This window comes from Trichechus manatus, unplaced genomic scaffold (genome assembly GCF_000243295.1).
Source record: "Trichechus manatus latirostris isolate Lorelei unplaced genomic scaffold, TriManLat1.0 scaffold00180, whole genome shotgun sequence".
Taxonomy (NCBI): Eukaryota; Metazoa; Chordata; class Mammalia; order Sirenia; family Trichechidae; genus Trichechus; species Trichechus manatus.
Window position 1 is genome coordinate 4420890 of NW_004444116.1, and position 22128 is coordinate 4443017.

The 22128-nt window shown below is 35.7% G+C and overlaps 2 protein-coding genes across 2 annotated transcripts; both read left to right on the forward strand.

Moving 5' to 3' along the window:
* Positions 1 to 351: 351 nt before the first annotated feature.
* Positions 352 to 1451, forward strand: LOC101348213 (olfactory receptor 14J1). Its single transcript, XM_004387093.3, has one exon. The coding sequence runs from the start codon at positions 401 to 403 to the stop codon at positions 1370 to 1372; it is 972 nt and encodes a 323-aa protein (XP_004387150.1). The 5' UTR covers positions 352 to 400; the 3' UTR covers positions 1373 to 1451.
* A 9036-nt stretch (positions 1452 to 10487) lies between these two features.
* On the forward strand, positions 10488 to 11450 carry LOC101342883 (olfactory receptor 14J1-like). Its single transcript, XM_004387130.2, has one exon. The coding sequence runs from the start codon at positions 10488 to 10490 to the stop codon at positions 11448 to 11450; it is 963 nt and encodes a 320-aa protein (XP_004387187.1).
* Positions 11451 to 22128: the final 10678 nt, after the last annotated feature.

Genomic DNA, 22128 nt, shown 5'->3' on the forward strand with positions numbered 1-22128 from the left:
TTTTCCACCTTTGACAATCCAAACTCTGATCCAGAAAATTATCATGATTTTTTTTTAATCTATGGGGAGTTGTTGAATGGTTAAGTACTCAACTACTAACAGAAAGGTTGGAGGTTCAAACTCACCCAGAGGTGCCTGAGAAGACAGGCATGGTGATCTGCTTCTGAAAGGTCACAGCCTTGAACATCCTATGGAGCAGTTCTACTCTGCACACATGGGGTTGCCATGAGTCTGAATAGACTTCATGGCAAATAACAACAACATTTTGAATAATGGTTAAAATTTTTCTCAACTGATTACTGAGGACACTGAGTTATTTGACATACAGATATATTAAGCATCATACATTCTTTCCCTATGATTCTTTAGCTTCCTAAACAGAATCATACTAGTCTTAAAAATGATCAAGGCCAACTTGACCTCAGTGAATGGATTCCTTCTCGTGGGGTTTTCTAATGACCGTAAATTTGAGATTTTACATGCACTGCTATTTTTGGTGACATATCTGCTGGCCTTGACAGGCAATCTCCTCATTATCACCATCATTATCTTGGACCATCGTCTTCATTCCCCCATGTATTACTTCTTGAAGCACCTCTCCCTTCTGGACGTCTGCTTCATCTCTGTCACCATCCCCCAGTCCATTGCAAACTCACTTATGGACAATGGTTACATTTCCCTTGGTCAGTGCATTCTTCAAGTTTTCTTTTTCATAGCTCTGGCCTCATCAGAAATTACCATTCTCACAGTGATGTCTTATGACCGGTATGCGGCCATCTGTCAACCACTGAACTACGAAATCATTATGCATCCCAGTGCTTGTAGGCGTGCAGTGATAGCCGTGTGGTTTGCAGGTGGCCTTTCTGGGCTCATGCACACAGCTGTTAACTTCTCCATACCTCTCTGTGGGGACCGAGTCATACATCAGTTCTTCTGTGATGTTCCTCAGATGCTGAAACTATCCTGCTCTTACGATTTCATTAATGAGATTGCAGTGGCTGCATTCACAACTTCGACAGCATTTATCTGCTTGATCTCCATTGTGCTCTCCTACATTCGCATCTTCTCCACTGTGCTGAGAATTCCTTCCACTGAGGGACGGACCAAGGTCTTCTCCACCTGCCTACCTCATCTATTTGTGGTTACTTTCTTCCTCTTAGCTGCAGGCTTTGAGTTTCTAAGGCCACCCTCTGATTCTCTATCAGCTATGGACCTCATGTTCTCCATATTCTATACTGTAATACCTCCAACACTCAATCCAGTCATCTACAGTTTACGGAATGAAGCCATGAACGCAGCTCTGAGGAAAGTGCTGTCAAAAGAAGAATTTGCTCAGAGAAAGATGGATTTAAAAGCCATTTTTAAACTCTAAAGAACCATATAAATAAAAGGTATTGTTAATATGTTTTAGATTTTTAAAGGAGTGAATCTGATTTCTTCCCAGAACTCTCTTCCAATTTTTCTATTCTTCTCAAATTCTCAATTTTTTCAAAATTAAAGATGTTATGCTTTTAAGGATGTTGGACATTTTCCCTCCAATTAAAATGTCTTTTTAAGACAACTTTTGGGAATTTTTCTGAAATAAAAGGGAAATTGCAATTAGTTTGCTGGCTGGCTAGCATAATTTATAGTTGGCTTTAACAAATAGGCTCAGGTGAGGACGACTGTGTTAATGTGTGAGTATATCCGTGATGAAGGCATGTGATTTCTAGTGGGCCTCCTAGTTTCCTACCCATATTAAGTTTCCTTTCATATTAAGTATTATAATAGCTATTTCCACAATTTATTCAATCCCTGCTAAACGTCAGGTGTTTTACACACATTTTACTTCTAACTCTAGCAAAAAACTCTTCTTGCTATGCCACATTGTAACTATTTCACCAATGAGGACACTGAATTTAGGAGAGATGAATTCATTTTCCTGAGATTTCTCAAATAAAAAGTGGTAAAGCTATGATTCAAACTAACATTTATCTGACTCAAAGCTTGTTTATTTACCTCTATTCATTGCAATTTTTTTTACCCAGATATGAGTGTGTGTGCATCATATCTAAAAACAAGCATATACTATTATAATCTACTAATGAGATAGCTGTCAGGCATGTGCTTTTCCGTTAATGGAGACTTTTGAACTAATTAAATTCCTTTCCTGATCTGTAGAACAGCTTGACAAGATGTTTTTACAGAGTTGGGGTGGGGGGGGAGTGGGTATCTCCTGAGTCCATAAAATACAACAATGATTGGCACATGAAGACATAAAACCTATGATTGTGTAAGATAACAAGTCACAAGTCTTGTGGATATTAAGATCTGACTCATCTTTGGGTAATGCTACAAATTCCTTCAAGAAAGACTCATAGTTTACAAACGGACAAAATTAAACCACTGCCTTCAATTTTTTTAAAAAAAATATTGTGGTAAAATATTAAAAAAATTGCAATTTAATCATTTTCCAGCATACAATTCAGTGATATTAATTCTATTATTCACAATGTTGTGCAACAATCACCATTATCTAGTTCCAAAAATTTTTTTTATCACTCTAAACAGAAACTCAGTACTCCTTAAACAAGAACTCCTCATTCCCCCCTCCTCACAGCCCCTACCAAAAACTCATTGCCCATCGAGTCAATTCCAACTCACAGCAACCCTGTAGGACAGGGTAGAACTGTCCCATAGGGTTTCCAAGAAGTAGCTGGTGGATTCAAACTGCTGACCTTTTGGTTAGCAGCCCAGCTCTTAACCATGGCACCAGCAGGGCTCCTCCCAGCCCCTGGCAACCACTAATAAACTTTTGTCTCTATGTATTTGCCTGCCCCAGATATTTCCTGTGTGTGGAATCGCATAATATCTGCCCTTTGTATCTGACTTATTTCACAAAATGTTTTCAAGTTTTTTCCACTGAGGTAAGTTAAACTATACGCTCTAATAACAATGGGAATGAGCAGGTGTTCAGTAATTGTGGGTTATATTTAATAGAGCATTTTAGATTAATAGGTCTGGTCTGTCTATAACATAAATGAGTGTTTGTTTAGTCTTGAATTTCTTCTCTTCCAGTATACGATTGGAATTGATGACAAAAACTTCATTAGTGCCATGTTTTGCCGGCCTGGAACTTGGTAAACAACAGTTCCTTTCTTCACATATATATATATAAAACCAAACCCGTTCCCATCCAGTCGATTCAGACTCATAGCGACCTTATATATACCACCCCCTTGGCTCTTCAGGAAACCCTGGCGGCCATATTGGTTAAGAGCTACGACTGCTAACCAAAAGGTCGGCAGTTTGACTCCACCAGTCGCTGCTTGGAAACCCTATGGGGCAGTTCTACTGTGTTCTGTAGGGTCCCTACGAGTTGCTATGAGATATATATATATATATATATATATATATATATATAAAACGTAAAGAGGTTACATGTTATTTGCATAAAATTCCAAAATGCAGCTAAACAAAGACATAATTAAAAGTAAAACATAAATCCATTGCAACTGATAGTATGCTATTTATGAATGCTCTTCTAGGTATTTTTCTATTCATGCACATGCCTATGTAAATATTATATCTTACTGTACATAATGATTACTGAACTCTTTTGTTCTGAAATAATGTCATAAGCATGTTTCTACATGAAAATGTAAAATAATTGTAATGGGTGTGTATTACACCCATTTAGAATATTTTCCTTTCCATTGTCATTATTCTAAACAATACTTTGATGAACTTCTTAGTCCATACACTTATTTGTGCACATGTGTGATAAGCTCCTTAGAACACACGCCTAGTAGTAGAATTGACTTTTCTTCCTTCTCCCTTCTCCTACATTTGTTCCATAGATACTTGCATCTCCCTGGGTGCACAATGATCTTATGCTTTATCTCCTTTAAAGCAGTAAAAATTCCATGGACTGTGTTAATATTAAATTTTGGTTACAGAGTGTTTTTATCTCACAGAAAGGATTTTTAAATTCTCAAGGGAAAGAGAAAAAATAGTACTAAACAAAGAGAATTAACATTGTAAAATTTCTTGTTTATTTGAGTGAGATAATTTAGAGCTAGGTTTAAGAGGGAAACTATTCTTGGAGCCTCACCAATACCCTCGGATAAATAAGATGCACTATTTATAAAGGAAGTCTTTATTCAACCAAATATGTCATCTAGAGATTGCCAATTGACAAGGAATGAAATGTTTGCAAATGATTGGCAGATTCTTCTTAGGAAGTCAAGCACATCAATGATCAAGTTATCATGGGCAGTTTCTCAATTCATTCTTTGTTCCCTTGTTCATTTATTTGTTCATCCAAACTTTCTCATCTCAGTAAATAGCTCTTCTGTCCACCTGCTGTTGAGGTCAGATCCCTGAGTATTCCCTTTTACTCAACTCCCCCATCCAGTCAATCAGTTCTATTGATTATATCTTTCATTTCTACTGTCATCTTTTTGGTCCAGCCTAACATTATCTTGGACCGGTCTATTGAAACAGCCTAGTAACTGGTTTCCACAAACCTTCTATTTTTAATGAAATATAACTTTTATTTTGAATACAATACCAACTTTTTTTTTCTCTTTCTTTTGCATTTTCATCAACTTTATTATTATGGTAAAATTTACATATAGCATATTGTATCCATTTAAAGTCCATAAACCCAAAAACCCAAACCTGTTGCCATCGAGTCATTCTGACTCCCAGTGACCCTGTAGGACAGAGTAGAACTGCCCTATAGGGTTTCCAAGGAGTGGCTGGTGGATTCAAATTGCTGACCTTTTGGTTAGCAGCTGAGCTGTTAACCACTGCTCCACTGGCAATTATACATACTGATTAAACCACCACTCACAATCAAGATACTGAACATTTTCTTTATCTCCGAAGATTCTTGTTTCTTTTGGTTCCTCTGTTCCTTGCCCCCAAAACTACTAATCTGCTTTTTGCCACTATATATTAGTTTGCCTTTTCTAGAATTTTATATAAATTAAATCATATGCAGTCTTTGGTGTCGAGCTTCTTTTGCTGAGCATAACAGTTTTGAGATTGATTTATAGCTGGATTCTCTTTTATTGTTGAATTGTATTCCATTATATAGATATATCACATTTTGTTTATTTATGCACTAGTTTCTGAACAATTGGGTTGTTTCTAGTTTGGGGCTACCGTAAATAAAGCTTTCTAGGAATAATTGTATACAAGTCATTTTGTTGACACATTTTACTTTTTTGATAAATCTTAGGACTGAAATACCAAACACCCATTGCCGTCGAGTCGACTCCAACTCATAGTAACCCTATGTGACAGAGTAGAACTGCCTCGCAGGGTTCCTAAGACTGTAAATCTTTACAGAAGCAGATGGTCACATCTTTCTACTACAGAGCGGCTGGTAGGCTCAAACTGCTGACCTTTCGGTTAGTAGCTGAGTGCTTAATCACTGTGCCACCAGGCTCCTTTTTAGTACTAGAATAGCTGGGTTTATATGGTAGGTGTTTGTTTAATTAAAAAAAACAACTATCAGACTGATTTTCAAAGTGTTTGCTCAATATTACATTTCATAAAAAAATGCACCAGTAGTACATAAGAGTCCCAGATGCTCCACGTTCACACAAACACTTGGTATTGTCAGTATTTTTAACTTTTGGTTTGATAGAACATGTATATAGTGGTATGTCAATATGGTTTTAGTTTGCATTTCCATAATGATTAATGAAATTGAGCATCTTTTCATGGGCTTATGATCTGTTTATATACTTTCATTTCTGAAGTGTTTGTTTAAATCCTTTGCCCATTTTTAAGTGGGTTGTAGGTCTTTATATTATTGAGTTGTAAGACTTATATGTGTATGTGTGTATATCTATATATATATCAATATACTCTGGATTCAGTCTTTTTTCGGATATATAAGTATTACAAATATTTTCCCCAACTTCCTGGGGCTTGCCTTTTTATTTTTTATCTCGGGAGGGGGAGTTTTCTGCAGAACAAAATATATTTTTTTAATTTTGATGAAGTCCAATGTCAGTGCACTAAGACAAGGAAAGTAAAGAAAATATACAGAAATTTGAATAGAAGTAAAAAAAAAAAAACTTTCATTAATCACAGAAGATATATTTGCCTACGTAGAAAAATCTCCAAGAACCAACAGAAAAAGCATTAGAAAACCAAGATACTTTAGCAAATTTCTTGGCTCAAATATAAAAACTTATTTCTACACACCAGAAAAGCAGAGAGTGCAAATATGATTTAGAAAATACAATTTTTAATAATTACCAAGGTAAAGGGGCCCTGCTGGCGCATTGGTTAAGAGCTTTGGCTGCTAGCCAAAAGTTTGGCAGTTCAAATACACCAGTGGCTCCTTGGAAACCCTGTGGGGCAGCTCTACTCTGTCCTATAGGGTCTCCATGAGTTGGAATCAATTCATGGCAATGGGTTTGATTTAACAGGTACCAAAATAAAAACGTCCAGAAATAAATATAATGAAGCATAGAAAGAACTTTACAGAAAATATTGTAAAACTTTTCTGAAAAAAATATTAAAATAATATGGACATTTACCTTGATAATGGTTGGGGAGATAATATCTTTAGTAAGTTAATTTTTCCTTTATTGACACGTAGAGTCAATGCAATTCTCATTCTATAAAAAACTTTCTTTGTTTTTAGAATTTGATATGACTCTAAAATTTATAGAGAAGTGAAAGAGTGCAAGATAACCAAGAAACATTCGAAGAAGAGCAACAAAATGGAAGGACTTGTCCTAGATAGCGAAACCTATAATGCATAGTAATTAAGACTATGTTATATTAACACAGGGAGCCTTGGTGGCACAGTGGTTAAGAACTCGGGTGCTAACCAAAAGATCGGCAGCTCAAATCCACCAGCGGCTCCTTGGAAACTCTATGCGGCAGTTCTACTCTCTTACAGGGTCACTGTGAGTTGGAGTAGACTGGACGGCAACGGGTTTGGGTTTGGGTTTTTTTTCTTTTTTGTTGTATCAACACAGGGATAGTCAGGTAGATCAGCAGAAGAGAACAGAGGGCCCAGGAGAGATTCTCACATACACAGGAATTCTAGATCAGTAAATTGTACTGGGACAATTAGTTATCCATACTGAAGAAAGAAAAATAAATAGATCGAAACTTACCTAACTTCATATCGAAAAATCAATTCCAGTTAGATCAAAGATTTAAATATTAAAATCAAAACTTCAAAGCTCTTAAAAATTACTCCAAGGACATCTTTATATCCATGGGAATAGGAAAGGATTTCTTAACAAAAGACATAAAATGTCTTTATCGTAAAGGAAAATACTTATTTTAATAAATTCCACAAACTACAATTAGAATCTTTGTACAACAAAGAAAATCATAAAATGAGTGAAAAATAAAGCTATAGAATGGCAAGAATGTTTGTTACTCCCATAAGTGACAAGATTTAGAATAGTATTCTAAAAATACAAATAATTCCTACAAGTCATGGGAAAAAGAAAATGATTCAAATGAAAATGAGCAAAAATTTATAAACAAGCCCAACATGGTCAATAAACACATGAATAAAAATAAAATATTTTTAATAAAATGGAAAAAATAAAACTACAATGTGCCATTATTTCACACCTATACTTATTGTCAGAGGAATATCAAGTTAGGTAAATATGTAAATCTATGACAACTCTTACACAAAGTCGATGGAGGTGTAAATTGCTAAAACTACTTTGAGACAATGTCATTACCAAGGGAGTTTTTAGATGAGAAAAGGAAAAACATGACCTTGGGAATTTCAAGTGTGGGCCTTTTGGGGGAACAGGGAAGTAGGAAAAGGAGCGTGAGGTGGTATATAAGGAGAAATAAACTCGACTCATAATGGGTTATGTCTTGAAAAATTATTGGAATTAAATATTACAAACTGTTAATTGTTATTGTTTTATAGAAATCAGAGTGTGAATTTTAGTTGCATTGGTCTTAGTGCCAGAGGAGTAGAGAAAATAAAATATCTCTATCATTCAGTTCAGGCTTCCATTATGATAGACGACAAAAAAAAAAAAAAAAAAAAAAACCTGAGTTCTCGAGGGAAATAGCATGTTTAAAAAGATCTGTCTGATTATGGGAGAGAAAGGTTTGAAGTTGGTAATCAGCTTTGATAGCAACCCACACACCGAAAACAGCTATGGTGAGTTTTCCAATCCTGGATAAGGAAAGAGGGAAATATTTTATGGAACTCTGACATAACCCCATGTTCTTCAAGTTAAGTTTGAAAAAGCAAGACTGTTAATTCTAACAAGGAAGTAAGCTAACTTCCCTGAAAATGAGCAGATTAGCAAAGTCTAAACACCAAATTTATATAAATGTATTATGATAATGAGCCATTTAAGGAAAATCAGTTAGTTGAGAAATGGTAATATTTTATGAGTTTATAGAAGTATTCAGTAAAACAACTGTGAAACACTTTTTCAAATAATTCCTGATAACACTGTGAGAGATAGAGCCTTGGATGGATATGTTTTCAGTGTAATTGTGGCTTTCCCCAATGCTCCTGTACACCTCTTATTAATACTTAGAAATTTTTAGATGAAACTTGGCAGTATGAATTATAAGGCCAAGTGTTTGGGGCCAGATCTCAATTATGTTACTTAAATACTCAGAGTCTTAGTTTTTCCCATGAAAATGGGGCTTAACTCCTAGAAGATAAAAATGTCTGTGTGGATTGAATAAATTGTATCTAATGATGATTTCTAACATGATGTTTGTCTCATAAAAATGAACACTTAAAATTGTTTAGTCTTTTACTTCCCTATCAGAAGATAATTACTTGTGCAAATTTGGCAAATTAAAATATTTAATGAACCAATTTAAAAATTAAGTATGGACAATAATGCTACGTACCATTTTACCAAATCAAGAAAAAAGAGGACAAACAAACAAGACATGGAAAGGGAGAAATATGTTGGAAACAACGTAATTGCTCCAACACAGTTGCTCCAAAATTGCTCTCTAGTTCCCCCTGCTTTCTATTATCTAGTGTGAGGTTTTGATGGAAATGGATAAAGTTGGGGGAATTCTAGACAGATCAACCTTATGATTCATTTTTACAGAGTAAGAGAAAAGAGACTTTAAAATTGGTAGTGAAAACAAAAGTTTTTAACATTTTAGTTAATTTAATATCTGTTTTTATTGTAAATCTAAAACCACTGACCCATGTCAGTCAGTAGGATGTACAAACAAATGCTCAAATGCCAAGTTCATTCTTCAGGGAAGAGAAGAAGTACGGGAGGCAGAATAAGTCTGGAGTGTCAGCAGGAGAGGCTGATATCAGACATCAGAAAAATAAATCAAATGAGAGAGCTATTGAATTGACCAACTAAAGCCTCTCTCAAAATGACAAGGAATGGGGAGGGAGTGCTAGCCTCAAGATTTAGGATCCTCCCAGTTATCATTTCTAAAAAGATGAATTATAAGATACAAGAAAAAAGCCCATAAAAGAGACTTTGATACAGCAGTTGTTCCAATTGTTGCCTAGAACTCACAGATGGAAGAAAGAAAAATAAAGGAATATGGGGAACTCCTTATGAAGTGGTGACTCATCAGCCCTCATATACTGATGAGTGTCTTAATGAAGGGAGACATCTTGTTTATTTCCCTCCCACGAAGCCCAAAACACTGGACAACAAACCAGAACTTGATTTCTCCTTCCTCAGAAATATATATCACTTTATTCCTCTTGAGATTCTCTTTTTATGTTGCAAGTAACAGGAAGAGAAGATGAATGAAATGAAGATTCAAAGAGAAAGTTAAGTTAGATACCAGAAGATGCTTCACGAAATTAGACACTGAACCTGAGAATGGCATGTAAGTATTTCCTCTACAAAAGTGTTTTTGCTCTTGATTTCAATGAGATTCCACTAAACAAGATGTTAATTGGAAGGGCAACCATGCTACACAATTTTACCCTTGGCTCCACAATTACAAGGGCTCTCCCTAGAACAGAATTATTTGGCAGGAAGGAAATATCGGGATTACCCTGTCCAACAGCTAATCCTTTTTTCAATTCCCAGTACTATACTTCCCCTAAAGGGCCCTTCCATCCGCTGAAATAGGGCAGTGTGCTATACAGAAATGCAATACATCCAATTTTCAGAAAGCTGTAGTCAACAACTAATCAGTGTTTTCTGTTGTTGACTTAAAACAAAGCAAGGAGTTTCATTAGTAGAAATGGAAGTTGATGGGTTTTTTAGTGGTGCAAATGTAACTATTTTTCTGTGACAGGACCAGTAACTTTATCACATTTGTCTCAACTATAACTACGAGTTTACTAGTGTAGACTATAAGCTTCATGTTTGGATTCCAAACATCTAGGGCACAGCTGATACATAGCAGGTACTTAATAAATAATCGTTTTAAGAAGCAATGATGAATGACTGAATGAAAATTTAATTTAATATTTTTCTACTGCATTTTCCATATCCTCTTTTCTTCCAGCTGCCACCACAATTGGTATCTTCAAAATGATTATGGCAAACATAACCACAATGAGTGGATTTCTCCTCATGGGGTTTTCTGACACTCGTGAGCTACAAATTTTACATGCTTTGCTATTCTTGGTGATGTACCTATTAACTTTGGCAGGTAACCTCATCATTATCACCATCACCACGTTGGACCAGCGTCTTCAATCTCCAATGTATTACTTCTTGAAGCAGCTTTCCCTTCTGGACCTCTCCTTCATTTCTGTCACGGTCCCCCAGTCTATTGACAATTCTCTGATGGATGATGGCTATATTTCTCACGGCCAGTGTGTACTCCAGGTTTTCTTCTTCACATCCTTGGCTTGGGCTGAGGTGGCCATTCTCACAGTGATGTCTTATGACCGCTATGCAGCCATCTGCTTCCCACTGCATTACGAGGTCATCATGGATCCTAGTAAGTGTAAATGGGCTGTGATAGCCGTATGGCTAAGTGGAAGCATCACTGGAACCTTGTACACAGCAAGTGCATTCTCTATCACATTCTGTAGGGCCAAAATAATTCACCAGTTCTTCTGTGACGTCCCCCAACTGCTAAAGCTCTCCTGCTCCAATGATTACCTTGGAGTGATTGGAGTGGCTGTTTTCATGTCTGTGATGGCAATCATCTGCTTCACCTCCATTGTTCTCTCCTATATCCACATCTTCTCCACAGTTCTAAGAATATCCTCTGCTGAGGGTCGATCCAAGGCCTTCTCTACTTGCCTGCCCCACCTCTTTGTTGTCTCATTTTTTCTCTCCACAGGTATCTTTGAGTTTCTAAAACCAACTTCAGATTCTCCAACTGCTTTTGACCTTATGATTTCTACCTTTTACACAGTAATGCCACCAGCACTCAACCCTATTATCTACAGCCTGAGGAATGAGGCCCTGAAGGGAGCTTTCAGAAAGTTATTGTGGGGTGGAGAATTCACCAGGAAAAAAACATTTTTGTCCTGGTGTTGATGGCTGGACAATATTATATACAAGTAACATGTTACATAATACTGAATTTCTTCAATTTGTGGTGTTAAGGAAAAGCAACAATAATTTTTCTGTGTAGATTGACCATGTAATATAACCATCGTCATTAGGGAAACTCTTTATGTAGTTCCTGCACCTTTTTAGTAATTAAAACCATTTGTTCATTTTTTTAAATTAAGAGAAAATAAACAATTATAACCTCTTAATGTAGGCCTGCTACTCTCCTTTCCCTCTCAATACATATAGACACAGAAGCAAACATATATGCAGACACATCAACAATTATAAGCACGCTTTTTATTTTTTTACTCTGAATAGGCAATATTACAACAAAGAAGGAATAAAATAGTGATAATTTACCCACAATCCCACCAATTAAACAAATCAATTATTTTTACTTCATTTGTTTAATTTCAAGTGTCCATTTTAATTCTTGTCTTTATAATACCAGTTTTGAATTTTGGTACAAGGAGCTTTGGTGGGGCAATTGTTGAGAGCTTGGCTGCTAACCAAAAGGTTGACAGTTGGAACACTCCCAGTAGCTCCGTGAAGAAAAAGACCTGGTGATCTGCTTCTGTAAAGATTACAGCCTAAAAAACCCTATGGGGCAGTTCTACTTTGTAATATACCAAAAGATAAACAAAAAAAAACCCTATCGAGTCCATTCCGACTCATAGCAACCCTATAGGACAGAGTAGAACTGCCCCATAGGGTTTCCAAGGAGTGGATGGTGTATTGGAACTTCTGACCTTTATGGTTAGTTGCCAAGCTCTTAAACCACTGTGCCAAATTGAGAATTGGCTTAATTGTACCCAATAACAACATACAGCTACATACTTTTACTTTTATAATGTTCATGGATGCATGGCATTCAATTGAATTCATATTATAATACAGTAAAACCTACAAACCTGGCACCTGTGTACGGTGGAAAGCTGCCAGAGAAGGAAAATTCAAATACAGTAAAAGTTAGGAATGCTGGAACCTGTGTACGGCAGAAACCTGTCAGAGAATGAAAACTCAAACATTTTCCACTAAAACGAGCCATAGGAAAGTGGTCAGACTACACCCAGTCAAAGGCAGAAATTTTGCAAGACCTGGAAAAACAAGGCAGTCTCTTTGAGTTCGACTATCACAGGTTTCGCTACCTATTTAACCATTCACCTATTTTATGTATATAGGTTATTTTTAATTTTTACTTCTTACAAATAATGCTGAAAATAGAAGTTCTGCTCTTAATAATTCCGAAGAATAGGATAGCTGAATCAAAGTGTATAAAAAGTGCAAGTCTCTTGAACATATATGGTCATATTGCTTTCCAACAATACTAAATCATTTTACGTGACCATTATCCATGTATGGCCATGTCAGTTCTCCTACATGTTTCTTATAGTTTTATTAATTTACACAAGAAATAGTCATAGAGAGCCTATTAGGCGATTGAAATCATACTAGGTGCCTGGAACACAAAAGTGCCTAAGATATACACAGCATTGAATATAGCAGAGATTTTTAAATTTTGCTATTTTTACAGCTGCAAAATTTTAGTTTTTGTAAATTTTAAGAAATTCTTGACAGCTCCGGAGATGAAACATTATTAAAATATATATTTATTTTTCCTATTGTCCATTTCGATTTTACACATTTTTGTTTTATCAATTTTATCAAAAGTTTTATAAATATTAGAATTCTACTTTTTATAATGGCAAAAAAACATTTTTCTAAGTCCCTCTTTAATTTAGTTTTCAGGCTATTTTTTTTCTATGCACACATTATATCTTATATGTTGAATATGTATTTTTAAATGTTGTGGCACTAAAGCTTAAGCAGCTTAGACTATCAAATCAGTCTTAAATGTTTAATAATCAGATCTATCTCCTCCTCAGTTATTAGAATATTCAATACACCTGCAATAATGTGTAAATTAGATTTTTTTCTTTTTAAGTTGTACACCAATTATTTAGCACAATTTCTGAAATAATTTTTTCATTATTTTAATGGCTCTACTGAATCACAAAAAGAGCATAGCTATTTTTATTTCTAGTGTTATGCTTTCAATTCTTTTCATTAATCTGTATTTATATATTTATGCTAGTTAAATAATGTTGTAATTATTGTTTGCTGCACTACTTTGGAGTGTAGAACCATTCTTTGACCTATGAGGTATTTTTATTGTCTTCTATTCTTATTCTCGCAGATGAATTTTTAACCTTTTCATCCATTCCAATAAATACTGTGTTTGTTCTTGAGATGATTCAATCATTCAATATTTATAAATTAGCTTGAGAAATGTTGAGCTCTTTAAAGTTACAAAGTTTGTTTTCAGCAATAAATACTAAAATGTTGTTTTTTGCACCAAATTAAATTTCGTTAATTCTTCTTATTAAACTAATTCACATTTTTCAATAGCCTTACTCTTTAATTTTAATTTGCGCAATTAATATAAACCTGACTCATTTCTATTCATGTTTAACATGCATCGCAGTTATCAAGCATCTTTGAACAGCATCTTAAATTATGGGAATTCCCACACTGGTATTACTACCTTCCAAAGCAGAAAACGAAAACTCACTTTCTGGGTCTCCCTTAACCTAGAATGCAGGCATAGGACCTGAGTTCTAAGAGTAGAAGCTGCAACCTGAGACTTCAATTTAAGAAGAGCAATGTGAGAAAGCAGGCAGTATGTGGAATCCATTTCTTCTGAGGTTATTGGTTGAGGTGTTAAGCTTTGGGGAGCTTATATTCACCGTCTATTGCTGAACACACCATTGCATTTTGATATATAAATGGACAGGAATATATCAGTGAAACATCATGGGAATAGTGCAGTGAGGATGCATTCCTTTTTGTGAGCATGTTCATTTTTCTCCTTCATCTTCAGTGAAAGCATCTTATAAATGACTGCAATGTGTAGTTTATAGCAAAAGTTATTGTTGTGGTTAAGTGCCGTCCAGTCGGTTTCAACTCATAGTGACCCTATAGGACAGGTTAGAACCGTCCCATAGTGTTTCCAACGAGTGGTTGGTGGATTTGAACTGCTGACCTTTTGGTTAGCAGCTGAGCTCTTAACCACGGGCAAAAGTTATACGAAAAAATAAATAAAATGGGAAAAAAAGAGGAAAAAGAAAAGCAAAGGAGAAAGGAGGGGAGGGAAAGGGAGGAGAGGAGTAGAAATAAATTTGAAGTTTTCTCTAGAGACCCTGGGTAGCATAGTGGTTAAGTGCTTGGGTGCTAACCAAAAGGTCAGCAGTTCAAGTCCACCAGGCTGCTTGGAAATGCTATGGGACAGCCTTGTCCTGTAGGGTTGCTATGAGTTGGAATCAACTTGATGACAATGGGAATTTTTTTTTTTTTTTTTTTTAGGGAAGCATGAGAGAATGTGAGATCAAAAAGCTGTGACATCATAATAAGCAAAGTCACAATTTTGTAATAATTTCTATTTTATTTACTAAATTATAAAAAACACTGCAATTAAAATCCACACTCCAATTTCTTTAAGCCCTAACGATTAACAATTTGTAATATTTAATTCCAATAGTTTTTAAATACGTAACCCATCATGAGTAGAGTTTATTTCTACTTCCACCGCCCCAGGCTATTTTTCCTCCTTCCCTGTTCCCCCAAAAGTTTCCCACTCTAAATTCCCCAAGGGGGGAAAAAAAACATTGAGGTCGAGTTGATTCCATATAGGACAGAATAGAACTGCCTCATAGGGTTTCCAAGGAGCCGCTGGTGGATTTGAACTGCCGATCTTTTGGTTAGTAGCGGTAGCTCTTAACTGTTGCACCACCAGGGCTGCAAAAAGAAGCCATACTTTTCCTTTTCTTATCTGAAACCTCCCTAGGTAAAGTGAAATTGTCTCCAACGTAGTTTTAGCAATTTACATCTCCATCAACTTTGTATAAGTTCTCATAGATTTACACACTTACCTAACTTGTTATTGCTTTGACAGTAAGGATAGGTATGAACTAATAGTACATTGTAGTTCTAATTTACTTTTTTAATTTTATTAAAAACATTTAATATTTATTGACCATTTTGGGCTTGTTTATGGACTTGTTGCACATTTTCATTTGAGTTGTTTTCCTTTTCTTACTAATTTGGATTCAAACTGCCAAACTCTTGGTTGGCAGCCTGAGCTCTTAACCACTGTACCACCAGGGCGCTTCTCATATATAAGAGCAGCAAACTTTCTCTCCCATTCCATAGCTTCATTTTTAACTCACTCTATGGTTTCCTTTGATGTGTAGATATTCCAATTGTAGTTTGTGGAATTGATTAAATAAGTCTTTTCCTTTTTCTTAAAGACTTTTTATGTATTTTATTAAGAAATCCTTTCTATTCACAATCACATAAAGATAATCTCAGTTACTTTTTCAAGTTTAGATTTTAATATTTAAATCTTTAGTCTACTTGGAATTGATTTTTGGCTATGAAGCCAATAGATTTCAGCCTACTTACTTTTCTTTCTTCAATATAATAACCAGTTTTTCCAGTACCATTTACTGATTTGGAATTCCTGTGTATGTGAGAATCTCTTCTGGGTCCTCTGGTCTCTTCCACTGGTCTACCTGACAATCCCTGTGTTAATATAACATTGTCTTAATTACTATGCATTATAAGTCTTGCTATCTAGTAAAACAAGTCCCTCCATTTTGTTCCTCTTCTTCAAATATTTCTTAGTTGCCTTGCATTCTTCACCTTCTATGTACAATTTAGAATCTGTACACCAAATTCTAAAAAAAAAAGTTTTCTTTTTAGTGAGAGTTGCATTGACTCTACATATCAACAAATGAAAAATTAACTTACTAAACATATTATCTCCCCAATGATTATCAACATAAATGTCCATATTAATTTAGTATTTTTCAGGTACAGTTTTATAATATTCTCTGTAACGTTCTTTCCATGCTTTATTGTATTTAATTCTGGACATTTTTTACTTTGGTAGTTATGAAAAATTTATATTTTCTAAATTACATTTTTACTCTTTGTTTTTCTGGTGTGTAAAAATAAATTTTATATTTGAGCCAAGAAATTTGCTAAACTATGTTATTTTTCTAATGTTTTGAACGTAAGTTCTTGGAGATTTTTCTATGTAGGTAAATATATCTTCTGAAACTAAGGAAATTTTTTTTTCTTCCATTCAAATTTCTGTAGATTGTCTTTATATTCCTTGTCTTAATGCACTGACGTGGATCACAAGTATAGCACGCTCATTGCAATATTTCAGATTTCATAAAGGGTTGAACAATTCTCTAGGGGTCATTTAAAACAAAGAAATAAATATTATCTTTGCTCTAAACTGATTCCAAAGCACCTGAAGTCCAGGTCAGGGTGATCAGTAATCAAAGTTACAAAATGGGAGCCCTGCCTGGAGTGCCTGGAAATCAGAGCCCGAAACCTTTCGCCATTGAGTTGAATCTGACTCATGGTGACCCTATAGGAAACTTCCCATAGCATATCGAAGGCTGTAATCTTTACAGAAGCAGACTGTCACATCTTTCTCCCTGGGAGCAGTTGTTGGGTTCAAACCATCAACCTTTCAGTTAGCAGCAAAGCATTTAACCACTGTACTGCCGGGGCTCCTGGAAACCAGAGCAGTTGGAAACAACAACTGAAGGACGTTGATCTGGACCAGCAGGCAGCTGGGACGAGCCCTGAGCCAGATACCAGTAGCAATACAACCGTAGACATGAATAATTAATATCAGTACAGCAGAAAGACGGAAAAACTGAGCCTGACACTTTTGTCATGGGCCAAAACCTCTAGTGGGGCAGAAGTGGTGTTCTTAGTGTCCTAAGTCCTAGCAAAAGTAAAAATATATCCTATCCAAAAGAAAAATTCCCCAAGATAGTCCTGTATATCCTCCCTCATATTAAGATCATACAACAAAACCAACAGCAAAGATTACTACAGACACAAGGTAAACCACCATGCTTGAGATTCAGCAGATACAAGAAATGACACATTTAGACTCAACTACAGATGTGGAAATTTTATGATACAAAATACAGGATAGCTGTGTAGGACATATAATAATTCATTAAAGATATAACTATAAACAGGAACATGCAACAACAAATTATAAATGTATAGAATAATGTAAAATCTTGGAACTTCTAGAAATGAAAGATATGATAGTTGAAATTAAAAAATCTTAAAAGATGAAGTTAACTAGCATATTAGATACAGCTGGAGAAAGAATTACTAAACTGAGAGATAAAGCCAAAAATTTAATCTAGAATAAAGCAAAAATGGTTAACAACATGGAACATATGGAAGAAACTGTAGCAGATAAATGTAACCACAAATTATTTACAACTCCTCCCATCAGGAGGTGGAGTCCAATTCCTTAATCCTTGAATATGGAATGCCCTTATGACTTGCTTTGACCAGTTGAATGCAGTGAAAGTAACATCATGTTCCTTCCAAGGCCAGGCCTCAAAAGACCTCGCTATTTCCCTTTAGGAATACTGCTATCTCAACTAAGAAAGCTGGGTGATTCTGCTTGGGAGATCACATGGAGAAAAACTGATGTATCCTGGGAAATAGCCCCTGCCACCTGCCAGAGATGTGATTGAGGTTATGCAGGAGCAGCTAGTTCCCAGCTAAACTTCCAACTGATCAGAAATGAATTAGTAAGCTCAGCTGACCCACAAGAAGAAGAGATGACCCATTCCAGCTGAGCCCTTCCCAGGCTGCCAACCCACAGAACTGCAAGACAATAAATGGATATTGTTGTAAGCCACCAAATTTTGAGTTAGTTTATTACACAGCCACAGATAACTGATAAGGAAAATTAATAAAGATGGAAGATGGAATGAGAAATTTTGAACTATAGCTAATTGGAGCATAGGAATAAGAGAAAAGGAAAAAAAATGTAGGTCTGGCAATATTTACAGAGATAATAGCTGGAAATTTTCCAGAACTAGAGAGAAAAATTTCATCTATAGATGCAGAAAGCACAGTGCATCACAAGCACATAAAAAAATAACTAATAACTCCACACATAGTAATGAAACTATGTTACACCAAAGATAAGAGAAGGTATTGAAATTAACCAGCAATAGTGGATAGATCTCCTGCAAAGGAAGAACAACTAAAAAGTTAACAAACATCTTAACCTCTACAATAAAACCCAGAAAAGAGTGAAAAAATATTTTAGAAATATTGAATAAAATAAGTGTGAATTTAGAATTGTGTATTAATCAAAGTAACCTTCAAGAATGAGGGATTTTTAGCCCTATTTACAAATAAAAACAGAGAGTTTATGACCAAAATATTTGCACCAAATAAAATTCTTTTAGTTTTTATTATTAAAACATTCAAACTTAAATAAAATTAGAGAATGGTTTAATGAATCTCCATGCACACATCAACCAGGTTCAACAATGGTTAACATTTACCATTTTTATTTCATTTATCTCCCATTTTTTTTTAGAGTATCTTTTTAGCTAATCCCAGGCATCGTATGATTTGATCTTTAAATACTTCAGTACATAGTATAAGAACATTTAAAAAAAAAACAATAACTTTATCATATATAAAAATTAAACTAAAATTTCTTAACACTGTGTAATATCCAGTCCATGTTTCATTTTCTCAGTTGTGTAAGAAAGTGTTTTTATAGTTGATTTGTTTGATTTAGATTCCAAAGGAGGTCTACACATTGCTTTTGGTTAATAAATCTCTTAAAACTCTTTTACTATATAACAGTGTCACTTGTACTTTTTTTATGGCATTTATTTGTTGACTGTAAAAGGGCAGTTTGTCTTGTAGAATTCCTATGCTCTGAGTTTGGCTAATTTTATCATTATAGAGTCATTTAACATGTTTATTTATCCCTCCACCCCCCCATCTCCTGTAAACTCATAGTTACATATTGAAATTTGGTAAATTTACATTCAATTATTTTAGGCTAGAACACATTCTGTGTGTTACCATGTATTTCCTATAGCATCGCGTCAAGTCGCATATAACATAGGTATTTCCACTTTTAACTATGCTAAGGTTAGTCAGTGCATTCAAATACTATAAGCTGTTCCATTCATTTGCCACAGCATCCCTTGATTATCATTGCTTAGATCCATTACGGTAAGGATCACAAAATGATGATTAAAATATTCTAGCATTTCTTTTGCATTTATTATATGTAAATACCCCATAAGGAAGTACTTTCTGTAATAATTTATTGGTCACCTTAACACAGGAAAGGTAAACGACAAATTTATTATTAAAAGAATTTCTAAATGATGTACTTTTAAAAAGAAAAATGATACCACTCTGAGATATAAAAATTAATAGAGCACAAACAAAAAGTAAGCATGTAAGAAAATCTAAACAATCATTGTCTGAATGAAATAATAATGGTAATAACAGTGTTTAATTTGGGGTTATAAAAAGTGGAGAGGGGTGACATCACCGAAAATTGTGGAACTCCAAAGCTCTGTCCCTCCACTAAAGCAGTGATTAAGCTGACAAAATGGTTGAAATCAATTTCTGTGGAACTCTGGAATTCAATAAGAAACTTAAAACCATTAGGGGAATGCTTAATAAAGAAAGGACTGTGACATTTTAAATTGCCCTCCTACCATCCCCCACTCCCCAGCTCAGTGGAAGCTCTGAAGACTGCGAGCATCATGCCTTCCTGGTGCAGCTTGCCGGTTCCAGAGGGAGCAGTGCCCACCTTGTCATCAAAGAATAGCGGTGGTTGTGTTTTGACCTGTCTTATGGCTTCCTGAAGGATTGGCTAAGGAACTTGCCCTTGTTTCGCCCAACTTGGAGCTTTCTCAGGGCTGAAGTGGCTTCCTGGGTGGCGTTTGTCAAAGCATTTGCTGGCAAATATACTAGCTGCAGCCACCTCAAACCAAAACCAAAGCAGTTGCTGATGAGTCAATTCTGACTCATAGAGACCTTATGGAACGGAGTAGAACTGCCCCAATAAGGTTTCCAAGGAACAGCTTGTGGATTCGAACTGCCAGCCTTTTGAGTAGCAGGCAAGCTCCTCACCACTGCACCACCAGGGCTCCACAGCCATCTGGGGCATGACATAACAGTCAGGGCAAACAGAGGGGAATGGGGCTTTGAACAGCTCCTGCATATATGGCGCAAACAAAGGAAGAGCTCCCGTTTTCAGAGTTGCTAACCAAGAGCCTTCATGGTTATTAAATTTTATAATTTTATTCACGTGCATTCCCGAACCTCTAGGTCATCCATAAGGAATTTCTGACAAACAGGGTATTCAGCTTTTCATTCAACTTTTCATGAGTTATACGTGTATTTGCGTACTTGTTTATTGTCTGTCCTAAGCTATGTTATTAATTTCATGAGAATAGGGATCTTATGATATTGTTCACCAATTAATTAGTGTAGCACAGAACCACACATATAATATTCAGTGAAACAAAATTGTGTTAATTTAATTATAATGAAAATTTTAAATAAAAATACTTATATATCTCTTTTAACAGGAGAGGTTAGTGCTCCCCCCCTCATTTCTAAAAGCATAGTATTATCTCCTAGCAGGGATATCAAAGTTTTCCTTTCAAAGTTTGTATTGAGAAGTATTTTTGAAGTCACTGGTAGAAAATTAAGTTATCCTTGTTACCCTGAAACAGGGATAAAAGAGGAGAACATTAAGAGGTTGGAGCAGTAGAATGGCAGTCCTAAGTTAAAGCTTAACAAAAACCATAGCAATTGATCTCATTCAAAGAAATAAGCGATTTTTGATTCACTAAATGAATAAATCCTTAGTCTTCTAATGCAGGGATTATAGGTGATTTTCCATGAGGGGCAGTTGTATGTTGAATGGGAGTATGTGGAATTCAGTGAAAGAACATCAAAGGGGGAGAAGAGTGTCCCTTCTGCCAAAACTCAGAACAGAGGAAGAGATTACACGAGAAGGAAAAGCAACACATTTTGGCAAGAAAGTATCTTTTCTCTCCAAATTTCTCTTCAAAATTCTGCACTAAATGTAAGAAAACAGAAAAACTCTGGTGAGCAGAAGGGGTTTCCTGATGCTGAGTTTATCTGAAGTTGTCAAGTTCAGCTTCCTCCTGGAAAGATGATGAAAATTGTGGGGGTGGGATGGAGGGAATGGTGATGGAATTGGTGCAGAGGCCTGCCCAAATTTACATAGTACATGAGACAGAGCCACAACCAGGACCCAGGTATCCTGACCCCTGCACCAGTGGCCCAGTGGGGATTTCTCCACTCTCACCCCACATCCCCCTTCTCAGCTATTATCAATTTTATGCTTTAATATTCCAACCTACTCTTGAACTAAAATGGTCCCATCAGGGCCCTTGCATTTTTTTCCAACCACTTTCTCACCATTGCCAACATGTCATAGATTAGAGAGAAGTCAACAAGAGAGAAATAAAGGCGTTTCCTGGCTGTTGGGCATACTTTAGAAGCAAATGAAAGGGAATCGTAGGGCCAGATTTCGTTGTTTCCTGGTATCTCCCAGAAAACAAGAATCCCAGGAAAAATTCTGTTCAGTAGGGAGGAAATTGGTCCCTTGAATGCAGAGTGCTGCAGCAGAGAGACTAGTATAAATCTCTGGAATAACACAGGGTGGCCAACTGGAGCTGGTATGTTCATTCATTCGTCTGTTCAACAAAGATTTATTTGGTACCTAAGTGTACTGGTTTTACCT

Bases quoted from the DNA above. Each gene is read 5' to 3' on its own strand.
- LOC101342883 (XM_004387130.2), top strand. From the start codon at position 10,488: ATGATTATGGCAAACATAACCACAATGAGTGGATTTCTCCTCATGGGG.
- LOC101348213 (XM_004387093.3), top strand. From the start codon at position 401: ATGATCAAGGCCAACTTGACCTCAGTGAATGGATTCCTTCTCGTGGGG.